General features: G+C 37.8%; 1 protein-coding gene across 5 annotated transcripts in view; it reads left to right on the forward strand.

The window, feature by feature from the left end:
• The first annotated feature begins 6,408 nt into the window (after positions 1–6,408).
• Positions 6,409–25,106, forward strand: part of slc4a5a (solute carrier family 4 member 5a) — a 66,318-nt gene continuing 47,620 nt past the window's right edge. For 3 of the 5 annotated variants that reach the window (XM_088426426.1, XM_088426700.1, XM_088426510.1), the window contains exons 1-3: positions 6,409–6,544; positions 20,507–20,565; positions 22,017–22,232. In XM_088426426.1, coding sequence (XP_088282552.1) covers positions 20,508–20,565; positions 22,017–22,232 — 274 coding nt within the window. In that variant the 5' untranslated portion in view covers positions 6,409–6,544; position 20,507. The remainder of the gene's footprint in view (positions 6,545–20,506; positions 20,566–22,016; positions 22,233–25,106) is intronic. The other 2 variants (XM_088426594.1, XM_088426673.1) reach the window with 1 other exon arrangement.

Below are 25,106 nucleotides of genomic sequence, written 5' to 3' on the forward strand. Positions count from 1 at the left end.
GGTGCTAATAATGTGGTGCAAAATATTATTTATGCAGGCAGTAAGAGGCAGATTAGTGCATGAGAGATTTGTTATGGCTTGTGGGCAGAAGCTGTTTGCCAGCCTGGCAGTCCTGGCGCTCAGGCTCCTGTAACATCTGCCTGATGGCAGCAGTTTGAACAGATCTTTTTGTGTGTGTGGTTGCGTCTTGTCTTTGATTAGATTGCGTGTCCTCCGCAGAACCCTGGTGTGGTAAATGTCCTGCAATGAGGGAAAGGCTGCTCCACAGATGCACTGTGAGGACTTGATCACACGCTGGAAGGCCTTCCTGTTTTTTTCCGCGCAGTTGCCATTACAGACTCTGATGGAGGTGGAGAGGACGCTTTGGATTGTACATATGTAGAAGTTGTTGAGAATCTTTGCTGCCTCAAAAATGAAAGAGAGAATGTCATATTATTTTCTTCAAGGTCAAAACTCTGCATACACAAAACTAATGGCGATGTCTGCTCCTGATACATTAATGGACAATCTTTGAAATAATTGATGTCATGTGAGAGAATGTAGTAAAGCCACACCCCTAACACTCTGCTTTCATGATATGACATCACGAAAAAAAAATACCAATGATCAAGACATTAGAGAATTCTTGTGGAGCTCCGCAAGTCTGGCTCACCCTTAGGTCCCGTTTTCAGTTCTTTGAGGGTGCCACATTCATTTGTTCAAACGTCATAGGAATTTCCAGCCATCATGCAGCTGCAAAAAGAGATGAGCTCTGCATCCAAGAGATAACATGTTTGGTTCGAAATGCTGAATCAACCCTACAACAAAGCCTTGAAGACCTTGTGAAGATGCTGGTTAGGGCTGATAAGAAACTGTGATTTTCTACATAGTCCTGCACTGGCATGAGCTGCAGGGCCAGTCTCCAAGAATGAAACTATTTTTCCCTAAAGAAACATAAAAAAAAAGACAGGTTGAGGTTTACAAAACGACTCCAAGACATTGACATTAACTTCTGGCGACATGTCCTGTGTTCTGATGAAACTGTGAATCTGATGATGTGGAATCTGATGATGACCAATGTTACATCTGGTGGGAAAAGGGTGAAGCTTGGAGAACTGAGAACACAGTACCAACTGTGAAGCATGGAGGTGGCAGCAGAATGTCATTGGGCTGTTTTCCTGCAGGAGGAACTGGAGCTCCTCAAGAAAATAGATGGCTTTACGAAGAAAGAACATTACATGGAGTCATTAAGGCAACATATCAAGACATCAGCCAGGAAGCTAAAACTTGGGTGCAAATGGTTCTTCCAAATGGACAATGATCCTAACCATACCTCCAAAATGGTTAAAAATGGCTTGAAGATAACAAAGTCAATGTTTTGGATTTGCCATCACAAAGCCTTGATCTCAATCCAATGGAATATTTGTGGGCAGATCTGAAAAGGCGTGTGCGAGCAAAGCATCCAACAACCTGACTCAGTTGCATCACTTCTGTCAGGTGGCCTGGGTCCCAAGAGAGTGAGAGAGAGAGAGAGAGAGAGAGAGAGAGAGAGAGAGAGAGAGAGAGAGAGAGAGGAATGCACTCTCTCGCTCAGGGGATTACCGACCACCTCGGCCTCAAGGATCCCTGTCGCAACTAGCAATAATGATCCCTGTCGCAACTAGCAATAATGACAAGGTGGGCTAACGCTAATTTTCACTTTAAAATTGCTATTAATTATAGTCTATAAATAGTTCTGAACATTATGTATCAAGATGAAGTATACAAAACTCATGTTAAACTATGTTAAACTCAATAACAATGATGTTGGTTAGCTGCTCATGTTAGCCCCATTGAAACCATCTATTTTTCAAACATCTGTCTCTAACCTAGCTGCGTAAAGCATAAACAATGCATAATTATGCTGTGAAGCTGTCATGATTAAAAAACAAAGAAAAAAATGTATCTTGTCTTTAAGGGTTTACAATACAATAGAGATTAAATGATTCATACAGTTTTTAGGCTTAAGCCAACCTTTCACTGGATGTGAATGAACCTAGGAGCTACATTTAGAATGGCAAATCCATATTTCCAGTTACGGTGGTGAGAGTAATATAAAAGCAATGCAATAGTAGGGGAATGCATTCAATTTCAAATACAGTAGTATAATGTAGGTACTTAATTTGAAATGACAGTAATAATTCAATAATGCATTACAGTTTTGAAGTAACTTGCTCAACACTGTTAATAAACGATAAATGCATCACAAACTGTAACAAAAGCGGTCGACACCACGGGTTGTGATAACGTATTGCATTACAGTCATATTGGAGCGAATGCTGGTGTCTCGTATCATGAATTTCTCTCGTTATTAAAGACAATATTTTTCCACTGAGACATTTCATAAAATGATTTTTTTCTAACAAGAAGCATTCGTAAGTGGAGGTACCACTGTCCCAATTTTCCTGAAAAATATTTGTTTGGGGGAGGTGTTTAATTGCATTAGTTTACAAGGCAATTGGTGTGTACAATCTACTGGAATTGAGGCCATGCCTTTTTTTCCCCCTTCGCTGAAGCTGATGTTTTGATTTTTTTCTTGTCTTGTGTTGCTGTTTTGTACTTGTCCCTAAAGAGCTCTGTCTCAGTGGGTACCATAGATCAGTCAGATTAATTGAATTCCAGTTATGCCTGGATACAAACAGCTCCCTTTTCACCTGCAGGTCATTTATCCTAATTCACTTCTCACCTCTCTTCCTCCCTCATGATGATGGTCCAGAGACAGCGGATTCAACAACTATGGTAAATAGATGATTTATGACACACACCACAAGCTGCGGTCTGGTTTGTTCGGGTCCAAACAGACTCAGATTGTCACAATGTGTGCAGATTTATTTATTTATTTTTGTTGTCAATCATGAGAGAAAACACACAGGCACGATGCCAGCCCGCCCTGTCACGATGAGAACCAGTTGTTTTCAACAGCACATTTGCTGTGCATAATGACATAGAATTTCCTGGCTCTTTGGAAAATTGCCGGATGCATTTTGTGCTGTCAATTTTGCAGCAAACAGAATATGTCACCAACCAATAGCCAAAGGGTGAGAACAATAGCGCTTATGGATACGATTTTTTTTCATTTCATTTTATAGGATTATTTGGTCCTGACATGAAAATAAAACACCAAACAGACAAAGGACACAAAAGAGATGCTTTACCCATGTAATTAAATAGTCCAGAGAAAACTAACTAACACATTCTAAATTTCAAAGGTAAAAATAACATCCGTCCATTTTCCATCGCTGCTTAGCACACACGTACACTCACAAACACCCCGTTTTCATGCATGTGTATGTGGGTACCTGAATTTTTTTGAATGTGAAAAGTATTTATACTTTACATAGTTAAGACAAATAATACTGCAGTACACATATTGACTTAATTTATAAATCATTAAACCTAACTGTACTGTTATGCAAGTAGCTGAGCAAACATGATAAAAATCCAGAGTTCACACTTGAAATTTGAATTTATTACAAAAGGTAAAAGGCACACAAAGCTATCTTTCCTACTCGCTTCCAGCCGCTCGTGTTTCATTGACTCAGAGAACTTCCGCCACAATGACAAAACAAATAGTACTGTTCTGACCTGAATGGCCAGTCAATATGTTAGTCTTCTCAAGGGGTAGTCCTGTAAGACGCGGGCACCAATGTGGAGTGGATTTGAACTTCTGAGCGGGGGTTATAACTTCTGCCCTAATTGGTCGATTGTCACGCCTGGAGGTAATCACATGTTTTGTAGGAGCTCACACGTCTTATAGGAGTGCCCCTTGAGCTTATTGACAGATTGCCTGGCCAGTCAGGTGAGAGCAGCGCCACCTTTTTTTTTTTTTTAACGTTCCAGAGGAAGTTCTCTGAGCCAATCACACACAAGCAGCTGAAAGAGATCACGAGGAGGAAAGAAAGTTTGTGGATCTTCTTACCATTTGTAATAAACTGAAATTTCAGGTGTAAACTCTGCTTTTTAATCATTTTTGCTCAGCCATCTACTTGATTCTAGTTAGACGCACGAGCGCCTACTTGTAGGGCAACTAGGGCTCACCAAGATCCTGACTTTGCACAGTCAAGACATGGAAACGAGAAGGATTAACAGTACGGTTACTGGGTCGAATCATTTAAAATTTAAGTAAATATGCGTACTGCAGTAGTTCGAGGTCCGAGGAGTGCCCGTGGCATGTGCATTTACAGTTAACTTGTCTGTCTGGCATGAAGAGGACCTTCACATGTAACTGTTTTTTTTTTTCCATGAAAAAAAAAATCCACGCTGCACTGCAGGCGCTATAGGGGAGGCGGCAAGTAGCGAGGGATCACTGTATTCTAATGCTAAACTTAATACACAATGGTACTTCAAATTTTGACGAAGTTACAGCAAATTCAACGTTGCCATCATCAAATCTCTAGTTTTGAAAAAAAAAAACATATTTAAAATGTTGGCACATGCATATTTTAAATGTCCAAACCAAGCAGTACATTTGGAAAATTTTGACCTCAAAATTACAGAAACTGTTTAAAGACAACTGTAAAGTTATTTCCAATCGCGTCATCTGAGATTTTAAGCATTTAGTTGTCTCTAGCAGCACAAGTTTTAAAATAGCGTCAAGGTCTGAGGACTGAGATGGCGATGGGAGGAGCTTGAATGCAATAAAACATGTAATTCAATGAAGGCTTTTAACACATCTTAACCAAGAGGTGGCAATTTTCCACCCTCATTAAAATAATGGCATGGTGTATAGAGAGTTCTGCTTATGTACAAGGAATTAGCAATTAATTCATGGAATTAGAATATTCTATTTTCCTTGAAAGATGTTTCATTTCCAAGGATCTTGTATTTCTCTTCAAAATATACAATAATTGGCATCCCATTCCTCTTTTGTGAGTCATTTCTTTTCCTTTGAGACTGTTATGTGTGGTACAAGTGGTTCCGTGTTCAGCATGTTTCATAATCTTTCTTTACGTAGTACTTGTGTGTAGAGGTCATTCTTGGGATTCCGTGTCCCATTAAGAAAATTAAAACCATGATATTTTATTGGCTGCTAGCCCATGGTTCGAACGAGGACAGCGCAATATTTTTCTTTTAAAAATGCACGTCTGGATGAATGCCTCAAGGATGCAGATGGCAGGGGAGACATCGGATGTCTTCCCCATGTCTCCCCCACTTTTGCCACACAAGAACGCATGTTTCTCTGTCAGATCTGGAATAAAGCTGTAAACTGGGTCCCAGTAGCGTATCACACTTCAGATTTAAGGTGAATGTATGCACATTTGTAGTGATGTTCAAATTAAGTTTTTGGGGGGGACATTAGGGGCCACTTTCTTGGAAAATTGTGTCATTTTGGCAAGCTCCTATAGCAGCGAGTGACACCTGTTGGCAGAAACAAGCACTGCAGTTGATTTGGAAAAGCTCCTGATGCAAACACAAACGCTGAAGTGGAATCTTATGATGAAATAAAAATTAATTTATTGCAAACAAAGATTTTTATAGTATTTAGTGTTTATTTATTGTTGTGGTTACGTGGCAGTTAATCTCTTAAACATTGTGACAGACCAATTTATAATTTATAATAATTTTTCAACACTATATGGATTTGGAGGCACAGCTCACTAACTTGCGAGCTACAGTCATAGGCCAGTCAGTCCAATTTTATAAAATAATTTATAAATAAGTTGGTCATTCACGTTGCAAACTATCAGCTGTTGATGATGCTAAACTCAAGGGGTGATCCAAAGTTGTAACATCATAGAATAATTCTACTGTACAGTATTTAAAAAACCTTGCACTCGCAAGTTTTCAATTCATAATCTCAACATAGTTTTGAGTCGTACTCATATGAATTTTTAACACATATACGTCTTTTTGACAACTGTCTTACTCCATAGTTATGCAGCTAAATTAAATAGTGCAACAGTGTGCGAACATGTTTTGTGTGCAGAAAACCATGATTTATTTAGCAAGAATTCAGTTGTACAGGTATTTTGTTTGAAAGTTTATTCTTCCATTTTTTTTTTCCTCCATGCACTGTGACTAGTTGCACTAGTTGCCACCCACTCATTTGTTGCTACCGTTTTGCTTGCAATCAGATAAGATGATAGATGGAGATAAGATGGAAGAAAGGAATTATTATCATTATTATGGTTATTATTCATGCAGATGCTGTACAAAAAGTCACTAGATAGAGCAGGTGTACCCAATGAAATGTCCATTAGTTTATATTGACCTGACCGTGGAGTACACTGAGAGATTTCCCTATGATAGGATGATGTCAAGTATATTTTGACATAACTTCCTGCCTGGAGGTCTTTGCTAGTCCTAGTTCACCCATTATTGAACCAGTCATGAGATAGACAGTGAGAGAGAGCGAAAGAGAGATAGTTTGACAATCAGACAGACAGATAGATAGGAAGCAAACACAATGGAGCACTTTCCTCTTTGCTTTGTTTATCTTCTTTACAACTTTGCTGATACTCCACTGATGTGACCAACTAAGCTATCCTTTCTTCTTTTGCCCTATCTGTCTTAACAACTGAACCAGGTAAGACTTGTACATTCTAATTATTGTTTGAGTTATTATATTGTATTTGAAGGTCATGTTAGCTTTTTTCTTTGCTTCCCCCGTTGCGCTGTTTATTTCATGTGTTGTTGTTTAAACCCCTGAAATGTACTTGGCCCAAAAGAAACAGACCAACAATTGAAATATTTCCGTGACAAGTAGTCTTTGTTGTGTATGTTTTACTGCACACTTCCTCCTGTGCAAGTATGTAAAAATAAACAAAAATATCATTCAATCCGATAAGTAATTTAGTCTTGATTCTTCAATCATTTTGTTAGCCTAACATTTATGTGCACTCATGTCAGGAAAAGCATCCGTTGAAATGATTGTGTTAAAGTCCCGGGCGTATAGGTACAGTATTTTATGTCAAGGACAGATTCCAACTCCATAGAGAAGTTGTCAGTTGGAGTTTTGAGAGAGCTTGAATGATTGCAGTCGACTTTTTCTATTTTTCAAATAGTGATATGTCCAGTGAAGCACATTATTTAATCTAAAATAAAAACAAATAAATAAACAACCAAGTAATACATAAATACATAATTAAATAAACAAATAAATAAAAGGTCAAATTTAAGATCCAAAACTTCTTACTGAGCTGTGAACATGCATGCATGCATGCATAAATACATTTGATTACTGTGGGATAAAAATAAAAAAAATTAAAACAAAAGCTCCTACAATTATACAATACTCCTTTACCTCTCAAAACTGTTGGGTCCCCGTGACTCACGAAACTAAAACTATATGGGTGTGGTTGTTTTGGAAAAACCCCTGGTGCACACATGAACGCTGAAGTGGAATCCTATAGTTAATAAATTACAAATAAAGATTTTTATATCATTGTTTACTTATTTATTGTTGTGGTTACGTGGCAGTCAATCTCTTGAGCATTGTGACGGACCAATTTATAATCTATACAATGATTTAATCTATAATAATATATAATTTATAATGATTTGCAAACAATATATGGATTTGGAGTCACAGGTCATTAGCTTACCAGGTACAGAATACTTGGAGTCCCAAAAATGTTGCAATTAAAAAACGGTGAATGCAAATACACCAAAGTATATCAAATTAATATATCCTCTTTCGCAGTGATAACACAGACATTTAGTGATATGTTTACACCATATAACACCAAACAAATGAAAATACACATGTGGGCTGTGTCACTCATGTATTCAGATTTGTCCAACTGCAGTGAGACAGAGTCTGACTCGCTCAGCTTTCCTAGTAGGTTTGCAGTACTCATAGGTTCTCCTTTCAGGCAGACGTCCCAAAAAACCTCCTATTTTCTAGGTAAAGATTACCTAGAAAATAGGAGGGTTTTTTTTTCTTATTCTGTTCTTTTGTAATCAATGTTTGAAAAAAGGTAATTTGAGTGACACCAAGCTATTTTGGACAAAAGGATTTTTTTGGGTGAAAGCATGTGTTTTCTGCACAATAATGACTGACGCGTATGTTTTAGTAGCATCTGAAACACCTCAACAGTCCTTCCCTTGGATAAAACATGAATAAAAACTTTGAAAATGTGTTTTTGATGACAAAATAATAGTACAACAGTGCTTGATTGGCTTAATATTAAGGAGAGCGTTGGCCATTAGTGTCATCTATCCATTCATTAAAATAAATAAATAAATAAATAAATAAATAAATAAACATAGGTGATAAAAAATTATTGTCACCGGCTCACTACCTAAGTATTTTACAACCTAATTATTTAACATGGCGAAAATTCTCATCCATGACACAGAAAGAGTTAAATATGTGTGTCGTTCCCTTTCACATAAGGGCAGCAATATTTATGAACCTTCCACTATACCTTTTGCTTATGTACCATTCCAAGCTTGTCTAATTCTACAATCTTGTCCCTGACAACTTTTAACAGCTCTGCAGTTTGGTCCGCTTCATGATAAAGGTTTGCTGTAAAAAGGGTTGATCTCTGGTGGCTGACTATGCTGACCATTGCAGAGAAACTGCTTCTTTGCAAAAAAGCACTTGCATTTGGAAAACACATGCATGAGGTTGCCAGCATCGTTGCAGAGCTTGAAGGGGCGGAGTGTGAATGAGCCCTCAATGCATTGAATTTACTCAATTTTATTGATTGATATTTTTGATTTGATTGATTGATTGATACCCGTCAACCCGAGCAACAAATACGTATGGTCCAACAAATAAATGGCTCTAATTTCACTAATTCCAGTGAAAATATTGATGAGAAATACCAGAGACTAAAAGACCTCATCACATCAATTACTAAGTGAACATTATGGGATTATTCTGAGTCACATATACACACATACACACGCACACATACTTACAAATGCACACGTTCACATATTCACACACACGCATACTTATACACGGGTAAGAAAGTAGTAGTAGTAATAATACTAGACAGATGTGGGCAACTTACACTTTTTTGCTGGTCCAACATTTGTTATTTGTCAGAGCCCTGCCCTCATTCCATCATCGTCGGTCCGTCATTTTTTCAAGGCAGGCGAAATTGTAACCATCGCTCTGTCAGTCTGTCTGTGTATTTTTGTCCAATCTTCCGCCCCCACTAGAGGGCGAAATTAGATTTTTTTTTTTCTGGTCCATCATTCGTCAGGCGCTGGCCTACCTCTGTCAGCGCTCATACTAATTCTGTTTTCTGTTGTTGTACATAGATTTAAAGTTCACACCATGTCTGTAACTCTACAATTACACTGCAAGTGAAACAAAACACAGTACTATAAGGGTAACACACACACAAAAAAAGCCGACTAAGGGCTTTAACCCCAGGCTGTAATAGACTCATATTTATTAATCCACATCTCATCACACAGAGAATGCAGCTGGGACGAGAATGCAATTAGCATTCATGTCCACTGGACAGCATCATGCTTTAGATGACACTGAAATGGTGGATGTCAGTTCTCATTTACAAATTGCCTGCCCTACAACTATAGAAGACGAGTTCATTACCATTTGTCTAAAGTTCATCTTACACATAAACTAAAAGAAAAACAAAGTATTCCTGAGTTTTAATTTACCAAAAATTCAAAATATTTAATTAGGGAATTAAAAAACTTCTTTCTTGCATTTCATGGCCAAAAGCCAATCAGAGAAAGAATGCAAATTTGGGTGCTGATCCATTGGTTACTTGAAAGAGATTGACTTGCAGTGGGAACAAATCTCAGAATACTCCTATCAGCAAGCGCTTTCTTGATGTAAAACATATTTGAAAATCAAAATAACACAAAAAATCTCTTAGCACTTAATTCTAAGCATTACTTTTAACTTTTGGTCGACGAGATTGTGTACAGTATCAATTTGGGTTGAAACCAGGACTAAAAAACATTTCAACTAAAAATAAATATCCGGTAAAGCCAGCTGTGTTATATTTTTGTAGTCCCTCAACTGAACAAATTTCTCCACTGCTTGGTAGACTTGTTAAGTGACGATTGTCGCATTGACTGCAGGCTGATTGCAGTTGGTGCTATGAAGATGCATGTGACGGCAATATAGCACTTAACCATGCAAGTCATTTGAAATATATTTCAGTAAGCAAAATGGGGCGTGGCTGGCTGCCGGACGGACATTTGATGTAATGTCTTTCCTGTAGTTTCCAATGACATGAAAATTGCAATTCTGACATTTTTAATTCGCTATTATTTGAGCATTCCCGTCATTCGTCGGTCCGTCTGCAAAACGGGCATCCGTCGGCGATGGACGGACGGACAGTCCGTCAATGCTGACGGAGTGCCCACCTCTGTTAATTAAATGAATGAATAAAATGGTTAAGAATAAAATTGAAAAGAAGTGACTATTAAATCCTTCTAAGAAATCAAACACACATACACAAAAAAATTTAAACGAGCAGTCGTTTCTTCTTCGTCTTTCTTTTAGGTAATATTTTGCATAATCATTTGTGGTGTAGCTGTTTTAGCACAGTAGACTTTAATAGGATGTTTTCTAGAAAGAGTACTGTATTCCTCCGAGTACAAGTCAAGGATTTTTTCGTCATTTTCAACCCCCATATAGAGGGGTCGGTGTACAACTGCATAACTCAAAACAGACCAATTTTTTTCCACACATCTGTGTTTGAATAACATTAATTTGAATGTGAAATTGTCATGGATTTTGGGTTGTGGGTTTATTTTGAGGGGTTCTGTTCCTTTGTTTCCGTATATAGTTCCTGTTCCCGCTCCGGTTGCGTCTTTCTGCGTTTAGTTTTGATGTAGTCCACCTGTCCGTGTTACCCGCCCCTCGTGTCCTCCAATCCGCTCCCTTTGCCTGTTGTCCCTGCCCAGCTGCCGTGTGTTTGTTTGATTAGAGCTGTATGTATTTAAACCTGGTTTTCGTTACAGCCCGCGTCGGAACATTGTCTCTGTCACGTCATGTCATATTGTCTCTATCGTATTGTTGTCTCCTAGTCCCGTCTTGCCCCGAGTCCCTCAGCTCCGTGTTTTCCTGCCAGCCTGTCCATAGTGTTTTGCTTTCTGTTTTGCCAGCCTGCCTGCGCCCTTAGTTCGAGTTTTTTGCCGTCCTGTTTTTCTCGCTTTTGTTCCCGTTCGTTTATAAATAAATGGATTTAATCAACCCCCTGTCCCGACGCTCCCCTGCTTTTGGGTCCTCCTCCTCTGCAACCATGCCGGCCTCCTCAACCGCCGTACTCCCCCGTGACAGAAATAAGTAATATCATGTCTTTTACAAGGCTTAAACTGATTTTATATATATATATATATATATATATATATATATATATATATATATAATATGTAATCTTTTTCAATATAGTGTGCATCCCTTTTAGAGCATTTGCATAGAATATCGCAAAAAAAAAAGCGCCGCCCAATTGCCTCTTTGTTGTCAACAATGAGGCTGCATGGATAGTTTTTTTGGTGGACTTTGACACATTATGAAAAGGAAAAAAAACGGATTGACTTGTCTCCTTCAGCACTTGGACATATGCTTGAACAAGCCGGCAGGAATGCCGGCAGGTAGGGAGAGAAGCAGCGAAGGGCAAAGTTCTAAACTGTGGTCTCAGATCAGTCATCATTTGTGTGAAGAACATCCCAAATAAGATGATCTGCAAATCATCTCCAAAGACCAAATTGGACAGGTCTGAAGATGACTACCCATGGAAGAAAAATTATGTTGTATGAACAATTGATGAGGAGATAGGAGACAAAGTCCGGGAGTTAAATGGGTGGAGCGATTTGGCATGTCAGATAGTGATGATGACTTTTAGGGCCTTTTGACAAATTAATTTCAGCTGTGTCAAAAAAATGAAACATTGAAACTTCAAATAATTTTATCGTTGCAACTTTCAGCATTTGCATTTACGCACATGCGTACATCGCCTTCCAGTCTTGTCCTATTTCCGCTCCACAACCTCGCCCCCATAACGGTAATAGTATGTTACTCGATATATGATTGTATATGATAGTAATGCCTTGAAAAGTAAAATAATTTTATCATTTTAATAATGTACACTCTGTGTTTTAATTGGACAACCACTAAACCACTTAAGTCTCGGGTAGACTTATAATCGCGTTAAAATTCACCCAAATTGAAGTAAAAAAGGCGGGGTCGATTTATAAGCAGGGTCAACTTGTACTCTGAGAAATCTGGTAGTAATGTAGTTTCACCACAAGGGTTCTAGGAGGCTCTTGTGAGTCGGGTCTTCTCCAGAGGGTCCTGTCTGCTCGATTGATCAGCATTTTGTCATCCAATGATATTACCTCTCATAGCAGCCCAGATCCCTCTCCTCACCCTGGGATTGTTTTCAGCCTAATGTTATGCCTCCTCAATCAACCTTCCAGATTCTACATTTACCGTCCAGCTTCTCCACTTAAGCGCTCAATTGCGCAACTTGACTTTGGAGAGTGTTGTCATCGTTAGAGGAGGTTTATACTTATTTCTCCAGCTCACCGATCCTTTAGCTTCCAAGTGCTTTCAAGTGGGGTAATCAAAGCATGTCCTCCATTGGTACCAATTCGCTTCTCGGCTCACGGTCTGAATCCTTAAATCATCTTTTATCTGGCAGTCACCACATAGACCAGCGATAGCCGGCTGAATGTCACAGTTCGGTGGGTCTTCCACTTTATCAGGGATAGTGACGTCACTCGAGTTCGACGATAGATTGAGGCCATTTGGTTGATCGTTCTTTTTGGGGTTCCGTTTTTTAATTTATAATTTTTAGACATCATTCATTTTCCACTCGAGTTATGCTCCTAATGTATATACTATTAGCCATCATTGCGCTGACTTTTAGAGTTTAAATTATGTTAAAGTTGTCTGAGCTGCCTGAAATGGCTGTCCTACTCCTCCGTGCTCAACTGTGCTATTATTTAACACTGTTATTGTTTGCTTTACATTTGATCAATGTTTCATTCAGTTTTGTTTCAAGAAAATATATACAGATATCATTTGTTTATAAAAAAAAAATGAGGGGGAAAATCATTTTCTGGAGATACTGTATGTACGTAAATGCTGTGTAACTTGTATAGTATGTAGAGGAAGTCCAGGACATGAGCATGTGTATGTGAGCTTGAGTGCAGCTTGTGCTCAGTTTTGATAGGGTTATCCCATTGATCCCTTTTGCCTACTGGGTGTGAAGGACACTGATGTGACAGCACTAATTACTGAGGCAGGGAGCCACCACTGCAAACAATCCCAACTGCAGCTCCACTGGCCTTGCCTGTGTGGGGATAAAGTTACACTCCACCAGGCAGCTTACGCTTCTTATCCTATTCCTCTGGAATGTTAAACTATCTATCTATCTATCTATCTATCTATCTATCTATCTATCTATCTATCTATCTATCTATCTATCTATCTATCTATCTATCTATCTATCCATCCATCCATCCATCCATCCATCCATCCATCCATCCATCCATCCATCCATCCATCCATCCATCCATCCATTTATCCATCCATCCATCTCCAAAAATTATATTGGATTATAATTATAATCCAAAAATTCTTGTTGTTTTGTATAGAGTTTTTCGTAAACTTGGACTTTCATATCTCAAGGTACCACCATGTGTGTAGGTGTGAGTGTACAAATGGGAACATATATATGCATTTTTGGCCTGAAAGTGGTGTTTTTATATGGACAATATGCACAAAAGATGGACATATGTCAATGACTTTCAGCTCGTCAGAAAAATGAAATAAAAGACAAGAAAAATATAAAATAGAATTGTTAGGTGCACTTTAATTCACCAGCATTTGGAAACCTTGTAAGCAAGATCCCTGTTGCAACTAGCTATAATGACAAGGTGAGCTAATATTAATTTTCACTGTACAATTGTTATTAATAATAGTCTATACAGTATATAGTTCTGGTCAATATATATCAAGATGAAGCATACAAAACTCATTTTAGACAGTACGTTAAACACCTTAACGATGATGTCGGATACCTGCTAATGTTAGCCCCACTAAAACTGTCTATTTTTGATCATTTGTCTCTAACCTCGTCAACTGATCTTGAATTTGAATATTAACAACGAAATTGTGAAATACTCAATTTTTTTCTTGACTTGACTTTTGCCTTCAGCATAAACAATGCATCAATATGCTGTGAAGCAAAGTTATAAAGGGATAGAAATACAAAAAGAATTGATTTTGTATCTTGTCTTCAAAGGTTTACAATACAATACGGATGGAATGATGTGTAATAGTTTTAGGCTTAAGCTACATTTAGGATGGCCATATTCCCAGTTATTGGATGAGAGTAATATATAGGTAATGCAATAGTAGTGTAATGCATTACATTTCAAATACAGTACTAATGTAATGTAACTAATTATCAGAGAACTGTATGAAAAAAATGTATTTGCGTGTTCAAGGATGCTCTGACTTAGTCACTGAATACAGTGCCTTCTTCACAAATTTTGCAAAGAAGGCACCAACTACAAAACAAATTAGGACTTGGCACCATAAATTTCAAGAATACCAAAATCACCAGGACGAACGCCTTTATCTAGCTTGATGGCACAGCTGGTCGGGACGGAAGGAAGGAGAGAAAATGAGTGAAAAACGGAAGGAAGGAATGTTGTGAAGACTTTGCAAACTTTATCTGTTAGACATGGCCTCTAAAATTGCAAGTGGCGGTAAAGGAAGAAGTAAGAGGATGATGACAATAGAAACCAAGCAGGAGATAAAAAAATACGAAGGAGGCGCACGCATAGTTAACCTTGCTCGTGAGTATGGACGGAACCGCTCGGCAATCTTCTAAGGGCAAGACTTTCCTTGCCGGGGGACGGACCTCGCTCGACAACAAAATGGAGAGGCTTCTTCTATTATGGATTAAAGAGAAGGCAATCGCCGGTATGTTTTAGTTTGAGAAAAGTTCTTGTTTAAGAAAATAAATCAATAAATTCTGCGGGTTGGTCTCTGCTCACCTCCGTCTCCACTCAGCTCAAATCACGTCGCCCCAGAGGAAAATGTCATTTATCCTTTGTGTATCCATGTTAATTAAATTAACTACACAGTAGGTTATGGTACTAATTTTAAATGTGTGTGTAAATATGTGATGGTTTTATCTCTGATTTAACCATGCGTTGCAAGTCAATGTGTACGTACAATTGACATCGTTTTACTACTTCAACGAAATTATCTGCTCACGCAAGACACGGAAACGCTGATATGCTATTGCTCTTACAATGTCACAGTCACTGTTTCAGTCCCGGTGTCAGTCACGGAGATGCCGATATGCTATTGGTCGAACGCCTTCAACTAGCTTGATGGCACAGCTGGTCGGGACGGAAGGAAGGAGAGAAAATGAGTGAAAAACGGAAGGAAGGAATGTTGTTAAGACTTTGCAAACTTTATCTGTTAGACATGGCTTCTAAAATTGCTAGTAGCGGTAAAGGAAGAAGTAAGAGGATGATGACAATGGAAACAAAGCAGGAGATAATAACAAAAATAAAATATGAAGGAGGTGCACGTATGGTTAACCTTGCTCGTGAGTATGGCCGTAACCGCTCGGCAATCTTCTAAGGGCAAGACTTTCCTTGCCGGGGGACGGACCTCGATCGACTACAAAATGGAGAGGCTTCTTCTATTATGGATTAAAGAGAAGGAAATCGCCGGTGATATGTTCTAGTTTGAGAAAAGTTCCCTTTTAAGAAAATAAATAAATAAATTCTGCGGGTTGGTCTCCTCTCCCCTCCGCCTCCACCCAGCTCAAGTCACATCGCCCCAAAGGTAAATGTCATTTTTCCTTTGTATATGTTATTTAATTTAACTGTACAGTAGATTATGTTACTCATTTTTAATATGTGTATAATGTCGTGATGTTTCTAAGGTTTTTGCACGCGTTGCACGCGTCATAGGTTTGGATTGCCCGTCATACAAGCAGTTCAAGTTACGAGCGTAGCCGCTGAACGGACTAAGTTCGTAACACGGGGGCCCACTGTATATATATATATATATATATATATATATATATATATATATATATATATATATATATATATATATATATATATACACACACACATATATACATACTGTATATATACACACATGTATACATATATACACACACACACATATATATATATATATATATATATATATATATATATATATATATATATATATATATATACTGTATATATATATGAGATTATAGTGTTCAGTCCTTGACGATGACACTGTTGAAAAATAAATGTGATAAAGATAAAGACAGAGACATTGAGAGAAACCAGAAAATAATGAAGAAGCTGAAGGGAGGCAAGTTGAGAGCGCCACATTGGGCTTTCGAGAGGACTTGGGGGACTGGTTTTCGCACACATGCAAATTCTGGCAATGAGGATGCTGACAATGAGATGCGTGCCAGCAGATTGTGACACACAGAGCATGTGAATGCACAAGCACTTCACTATTTTTGAGTTTTGTGCTGGGGCCTATGTTGATTTTCATTACTATAACATTCATACTTAATTCAATAAAAGGTCATTTAACAGAGATGATACATACAATATGATCTTTAAAAATGGGAAATGTGCCAAATTTCGTAGCATAAAATAGTCACAGGAACAATGAAAACCAATTAGGCATCTCACAATTTTCCCACATGCAGAAAAATATACTGTATATGAGCAGACAATCATGAACAAGGCTCACTTATTTACAGATCATACCATTTTTCCACATTTGAAAGCATGTTTGTATTGTTCTTATTTGTAAAGGCTGGAGTAATCATTATTTCCTGCTGTGGGGTAGGTTAATATGCATTTCACTGCTTGGTGGAAAAAGCAGTTTTTGAACCCCATGGTTCTAAACTTTCATGCCCTGTGGTGTTTTCCAGTGTGACGCATTGTACAGACCTCCGACACGGTGCAGGCATCATTAATTTGTCATTTTAGTGCCTGGTTAGGCTTTAAAATACAATTCAACATGTGAGGAATGCAATAAAATTACAATTCAATAAGATCTTTGAATTAATGAATACAGTGACACCGTTTAAACAATAGTGTAAATTTACAATCAAATGTATGGAAACAGCTCAAACACATGAAACCAATGTAGGAAAGTCTCAGCCTGATGTAGAAACACTGAATTCAATGGTTTTTCCAAAGTTTTGGCTAGTGTGTGTTTAAGTCTCTCTTCATTTTGAACCTACAGACCACAGGTGTCAAACTCAAAAGAAGAAAGAGAGAGAATACAACAACCCAGTAATATATGAACATTGTAACATTTATTGTGTGAAGGCCAAAACCATAAGCTATTCTTCTTTTTGATTCTGCCTGTTTTTTTGGAGCATTGCAACTCATTCCCAGTTCATCCGATTCACACCATTCCATTTTCATATTATTCCAATTAATCGTGCGACAACTGCTTCTATTTCAAAAGTTTCATATTTAAAACTTTCATATTTCCTATTTTCAATATTTAGCTCATTCATCTCGCCTTACGGATCGTTCCCATCATAATTCATAATGTCAATATCTTTGCGTAATTCCATAATTTTTCACCCTTTAACATTTCACAGTTCATTTTCAACGGGAGCATTCCCCATTCATTTCCAATGGGAGATTTAACATGTCACATTTTGAGCTTTCCCATTTCAAATTCATAATATTTAACTCTTTCATTTCACCTCATGAATCATTCCCACCATTACAATAATTCATAAATCTTGATATTTTCCCATAATTCCATATTTTTCACCAATAATAATTCATAATTCATTCTCAATGGCATATTTAATATTTTACATTTGAAACTTCCCCATTTCACATAGACATCATTCAATTTATTCCTTTCACATTTTCATCGTTGCTAATATTCACACATTCCAATTATTCATAACTATTTTAATATTACTACCCATAATTCTTGATTCTTTCCAACTTTTCTCACCAAAACTTTGTAACCTTCTTTCTTTGCCATTACTAATCCAATTTACACAGTTCCAACTTTACAGTAATTGATTGATCCTTTGATTTCCGCCATTCCATGAATTCCATTTTCCTCTTATCACAATTCAAAAATTTCCCACAGTTCCACTTTTTTCAGCTTTACTCTTGTATCTTCTACATTATTCGGTCTATTCAAACAGCCCCAACTTTGTAATACTCAGAATACTTCACAGATCCAAGCCATTCAAACATTACACATCATTCCACCATTCAATGCCCTCCTTTCAGTGTTTTCGCTTTCACACACTATTTCTTCAGGAATTGCACATTTTCTAGTTATCATTGGTTTCTTTTGAAGAATGCTTAATTTTGTTTGTGTTATGGGAAGTATGCGTGAGTTTTGCAAGCAACGCCTGATCTGGCATTCCTGAATTAAGCTAATGTTTTTCTATAGTTGTTGCTTAATACTTCTGGCTCCATCTCACAAATTACTCTTGACTGCCACTTTCAGTAATGCAAAGCATTAGGATAGTGTAATGTAATAGTTTGGTTTTACTGCTGTGTTTTCATTTTAAATACCAGATTTTACCATGCCTAGGGATGGGCTATAACATTGATTTCAGATTCGATCACATACTACGAGAATACTTAAGCCAAATATTGCAATACTGATCCAATGTAGACACAGGGTTTATTTTATGTACAGTATATATATATATATATATATATATATATATATATATATATATATATATATATATATATATATACACACACACACACACACAGTGGGCCCCGGTTCGTATGGCGGGCAAGCCAAACCTATGTTAAATGGCTAATGTGTTTACAAACCAATCAAAATTGTATATACATATTAAAAATTTGTATCAAAATAGTATAGTAGATGCTATGTATATATATAATATACATGCATACAATTAAATAACATAAATAAAAAATCTAGAAATGATTTATTTGCCTTTGAGTGACTTATGTCCATATTCCATAGTGAGGGTAGCCTTGCCTTGGCTAGGCTAGCTTAGCCTTCGAATTTCTTGATTATCTACAACTTTGTTTCCATATATATAATCTTTTTACTTCTCTCTTTAACATCACTAGCACTCTTGGGACCCAAGGCTAACCCATTCAAGTTTGATTTAAGCAGTAAAATCCACAATAAATACGTTAATCTAAGCACTCTGACGAGATCCAGTCTTTAGCATGCAGCCATTTTGACCGTGACGCCAACCAATAGCAGACCAGTATTGTAGTGACGTAAGCGGTGACGCGTGTATAGATGTATGAGCGCGGTTCATCTAACATGGCGGTCCCGCACACAGACGAATCGCAATGTTGGGTTTGTTGAAAGGCGAAAGAAATGGCGCAAAGAGGGGACAAAAATAACGTCGCAGTCCACATCGTAAGTTGAAATAAACAGGCAGGGACGTCGTAGACTGGGGGGTCCACTGTATACAGTATATATCCAGCCTGTTCTCAGAAAAAAATCGTAAATAGGCTGGATTGTGGTTCTCAAGGACCAGACTTGGCCACTCCTGTTTTCAACTATTCGCATTACTTCCACCTTTTGTGGAAACTCAATCAGTAACCTTATACTATCATTATTTCTTACTGTGTTCATTGGGTTTACAGTTTAGTCTAAAACAAACAAAAAAAAAATAAACCAAGTGCATCAAAAGGCCTTAAACTAAAAGGCTCAGGAGACCCACCCCACTATTTGAGAAAGACTGGGTTAATCCATGAGTATAGAAATAATCCATCATCAAGGAGTGCACTGAAGGCCAGGACAAGAAGCAGTGTCTGGGCCCAAGTAGCCTACAAATTGGGGGGCACAGACATTACGGGGCGCTCACCCCTGTTGTCCTCCATCGAGAACCGCCACTTGACAGCAGCAAATATTTTATCATTCGGTCAATGTAGTTAAACTTTGCCCAATAGAAACATGGATGCCATAAACTGCCGGTTGCGTTCAATGTGAGAGTTTGATCCTCGTGTGATAGGTTATGCTTACATTAGTTTCAATCATGCAAATTTCCATTGACATGGCCTGGCTTTTAATTATTTTCTCATTGATCTCCTGCATAGGTCAACATGCAGGTCAGTGCACAAGATGCACAGCTGCTGTTGCAATTGTGTGCCTCACAGAGAATCAGAGAAGCGACACATGTGCAACATGTTAGGCTGTGCTCCTACAGGTTTAACTGCAAAAAAGAATTTTGATACCTTGGGGACCTCATCACTGTCATACACGCAACGTGAATCGCTCAGATTTTAAGCTTAATTTAACTTTGCCGTATTCATATATGTACGTGCCCATTATAAAATGACAAAGAACAAGTAGAGTTTTCCCAGTTGTACTTCCATTGGAGGATACATGAAATTCGTGCAAAAAGTCAATGTGTTACAAGTAACGGTAAATCACAAATGTGAAAAACTGCCAAAATGTTTTGACCAGACAAATTCTATTTCCTATATCCATAGCCACTGCAAATTTGAAATTAACCATTTTAAAGCTTACATTCTGAACTCTACCACTTTATGTTGACATTACCAGGATGGAGCACGGAGACAGGGGGATGGGTGTCTCACACCTACGATATGAGGAGCAGGAAGGTAAGTGTAATATTTTTGAGCACGCCGACAAATAAGCACAGGATATATTTCTTAATAATCTACGCATCTGAAAATTGTGACTGGGCTCAAAATGAACAGGATAACTGATGTGACTGTTGTGCTTTTACTATACTTTACATAACCCTGTGAGGGAGTTTGTGTTTGGGAGCTATTTACACCTATGCAATAACATCTTTGCTATTGCCCGGGTAATTTAATGTGTCATTACTTTTACTTTGCAGCACATGGTCAAAAGTACTAGCTAAATTCTGAATTACAAAAGATTGCTATTGTTATTCGGTACAGACATATGGTACATTATATGTTCCCGCTTTTATAACAAAAAAATTTGCTCCACCGAAGAGAAAGTGGAATGAAAAATGCCAATGTTCTTGCATAAATAAACTACTGTACTTGTATTAAAATTGCCTGTGATACATTTAAATCCTTTTTACACCATTTTCCATCACAAAACACCATAATAATTCAGTAGGACTTTCTTTAAATTGAATAAAAAAAAAAAAACATCATTTTCTGTGAGATACCGTACATGGTGCTGGTCATGATGGCTAATTCAATTCATAATATATGCTATATTTTAGGCTAAATACAATACAGCGCTGTCATACAATCACAGCCTAGAATACTGTATGGGTTTTTTTGTGTAGTAGGCAAGTCTAGCACAAAACGCACATAGGTGGAGTTTTCTTCATGTTGGTATATTTCTAGACGTATGTGTTTGAACCACTGAGCATCATTGTGGAACGGAACAAGTGAAGTCCGTGTGGCATCCCTACTGTATGTCTTCCAAAACGCACAGACAAAACTCTAAAGACAATAAACTAGACTTGTGCTGGCATCAAAATGAAGGTGCGCTGGTTTTCATGCATATTGCACAAACGCCAGTCAACCAAAATAGAGTAGGGCCCCTGAATCTTTGGATCAAGATGGTTTATTTATATTTTTATTTTAATATTTTTTTTTAGTGGTATAACGGTGCGAGGTATTCATAGAATAACTAATTGTTTTCATTATTTGACTTTTTTAAATACTATAATAATTATATTTGATTATTAATGTCATTCTAGTCAACTTTTAATCATTTGCAAGTGTGTTTAAATGTGTTTGCATAAACCTTTAGATGTATTTATTCCACATTGGCAACTCCATCCTTTTGTAGCCCAGTCTAATGTGCATGTATTTATTGTTGTTTTAAACTATGATACTCATTATAACTCCTCAAGGGGGAAATTCTACAGTGAAAGATCAATAATCAATATTAGTGGCAGAAATAGAGGGCAACATAATCAAATTTTGCATAGGGCTATTTGGAAGCATCGAGCTGTATGCCGTGTCTATCATACGTACTGTGAGAGGTTGAGGCTGATTTTTTTCTGCGAATGCATAAAATTATGCATATTTTAATGTATCGTTGGGATCATCTTTGCCAGCAGATCATCAATCCATCTACATTGGTGTACCCGTTCCTCGAGGATATCGGCGTAAGCGCAGGCGAAGGCGTTCGAGTCATGACAACAGCAACACGGACAGGGACCGACGCTACAGCCAACCCAGACACCACGAGCCCGACCAGTATAGGGAAATAGACATGGAGGAAGGACTCATGGATTCTCATGAACAGGGTCTACAAGACATAAACCGTACAAGTAAGTTCATGGGCAGAAAGTCAAGGACCACTATCAATCAGATCGCTTAGCTACCTACAAATGTGCTCGTGCGTGTTCTTAATTATGCCGTATTACCCTGAATGTGACTTAAAAAAATTTGTGTCAACTATCCACTTCGTGCATTATGGGGTGTGCGGAAGGGCCCATCGTGATAAGCTCTTCATGTTCATGGTTAAAAGTGTTCATACTTTTTTTACATGAAACGATAAGTTAAGTACACATACAGTATTTCATCTATTTTTTATTGAGGCACTTTCTTTTTGCATACTTCTTCAAGCATCTGATTGAAGTTGAATTACTCAGAAAAAGAAGTGCAGCATCATTTCACATGGTGTTTTAGATCATGTTTTTAAAGGCTGTTTCATGACCAATTTCTTTTGTATTTATGACTTACAGTACATACCTATCTTTATTGCACAAACAATCTAGCCCGCATGAGTTGGTATTGATTGTGATTGCTTTTTTGCCATTGTTTAAATCTTAAGTTTCGATATTCGGTCATACATTGGATCCATCAGAATAGGCAAAAATGTAATACATGATAGTGTAGTGTTTATAATCTGTGTATAATTTGAATTGCATTCCTATTTGTCCTTACCAGTTAAGGAAAATATAGCATAACAAGTGGAATAAGCCCTGAGTAGCTGTCAGCAGTGCACATCAATATTATTGATAACCGATGGCATTAGAAGGCAACACATGTACAGTAATTACATCCGCCTATATGCTCACATATAGCTTGTTATCCTATAGCACTAATGGTGAAGTCATGTTATGCATCATCCATACAATACTACATTGACTGGGTTGCACAGTACATTCATGAAGCACGTGATTGAATATCCATAATGCTGTAGTAACTCGTGACTCACATGTGCTTTGGTCCTGCAGTCACGATCATTTCTACAGGAGATTTCATACTGGCCATGAAATCAAGAGATATTTCACAATTAAACAAACAAACAAAAAAAAAAAACAGAACACCCGCTGCCTGATGAGTTTTTTTCATTTGAGAGTGATTAAAAATTACATGGACATTGTCATTTTTCACTTTTCACTTCTCACTCTGAGACTAACTGGCCACTGACCTAAGGTGTAGTCTGCCTTTTATCCGAAGTCAGCACTAAGCACCAACTTCCCTTCAGGATGAGTGCGACAGTGATCCCTTGCTACTTCGCGCCTCCCCTATCATGCCCTCATGCGTCGCAGATTTTCTTTTTTTTTTTTATTTAAAAAGAAAAAAAAGTTACATTGTGGAGAAAGGTTGTTAAGGGTCCCTGAATGCCAGACAGATGTGTTAACTGTAAATGTGCATGCCACGGGCACTCCCCGGATGTTGGAAAGCTGATGGTGCGCCTTATTTATGGATCAATATTGAGATTGGGATTCGTAGATGGGGAATGAACTGATAAAGTAAACTTTACCTGTTTCTTTTGTGTGTTTACAGTTGAACAAGGTTGGTCATATTGACATTGAGTTTTTATGCTATTGATAGTTTAGAGTTATTATTTGAGTTATTATTGTTATTACTTTGAGTATTACTATATTGTGATTGAAAAAGTCTTTAAAAAATGACATTAATTGCGGATGCGCCTTATAATCCGGTGCGCCTTATAGTGCGGAAAATACGGTACTTATATCTTAAATAACTAATCCTCATTCAGTAACCGTACTGTTACTCCCTCTCATTTCCATGTTTTGGTTATACAAAGTCGGAATGACAGTGAGTGTCATGGGAGCGTGCCTAAGTTTCTAAGGGACAACAAGTCACAACAAGTAAGAAATTGACAGATCAAAGACATGGACACCCAAGAACAGATCTCTGCAATTTTGTCCCATACCTGAGCTTTTATTGAAAGTCATCAGACTACAACATTTGCATCATCCATCCATTTTCTAGAGTCGCTTATCCCCACAGGGGTCGCAGGCTTGCTGTAGGATATCCCAGCTGGCTTCGGGCAGTAGGCAGGGGACACCCTGATTGCAGGGCACACAGGGCACTCAGTCAATACAAGATAAATACACATTTGGAGATGTCATAAGAATATTGTTTATTCTAAACCTGTCTACTCAGGCCACATCCTCCTCTTAAATAAGCAAATTAAAAATACTTTTCGCATTTAACAAAAATTCAGATACCCACATACACAAGCATGAAAATTCCATGGAGGGGGTGATGCTACTCGGGTTTTTCACTTATCGCGGGAGGGTTTCAGTTCCCATTAAAATCAAGGGATTACTGTATACCAAGACAACTGCATTGATGAATAGCATAAAAATGTTTTGATGATTGCTCAACTGAGGTTCCATTATATAAGGAATATGTTTGCATATGCACAAATATGTGGGACCCTCGAGACTGCTTTGTATTTTCAGTAGCAGGCAGAGCGTCCCATAGAAACAAGTTGTAATCCTAAACAGTTTTTGAGGTGGTCATTAATGTCTCATTGGTTGACAGCAGTTGCCTGCCAAACAGCAAAAGGGTAAAAGCCATTTGTCACAGTGGTAATCATGACTTCTTCCGTTTTCTTTCGATGCCGAACAATAACGTTTGGCTCAGCACCAAATCAGACACCTCTAGCATATGCCTAATCTTTTTCATTAAGATTTACAATATTGATTACCAACCTATCCATCCATCCATCCATCCATCCATCCATCCATCCATCCATCCATCCATCCTTCCATCCATCAATTTTCTAACATCTTTTAGGGTTATGGGCTAGCTAAAGCCCATGCCTTCAGATGGTCACAGAACATAATGGCAAATTTTCTTTCATATTCACAGCTATGGACAAATGAGAGATTTTAATTCATACGTTATCTTTTTTATTTTTTTTTTCAGAAAGCCCT

Source organism: Hippichthys cyanospilos, chromosome 1 (genome assembly GCF_059441005.1).
Source record: "Hippichthys cyanospilos isolate Australia breed blue-spotted pipefish chromosome 1, RoL_Hcya_1.0, whole genome shotgun sequence".
NCBI classification, from domain to species: domain Eukaryota; kingdom Metazoa; phylum Chordata; class Actinopteri; order Syngnathiformes; family Syngnathidae; genus Hippichthys; species Hippichthys cyanospilos.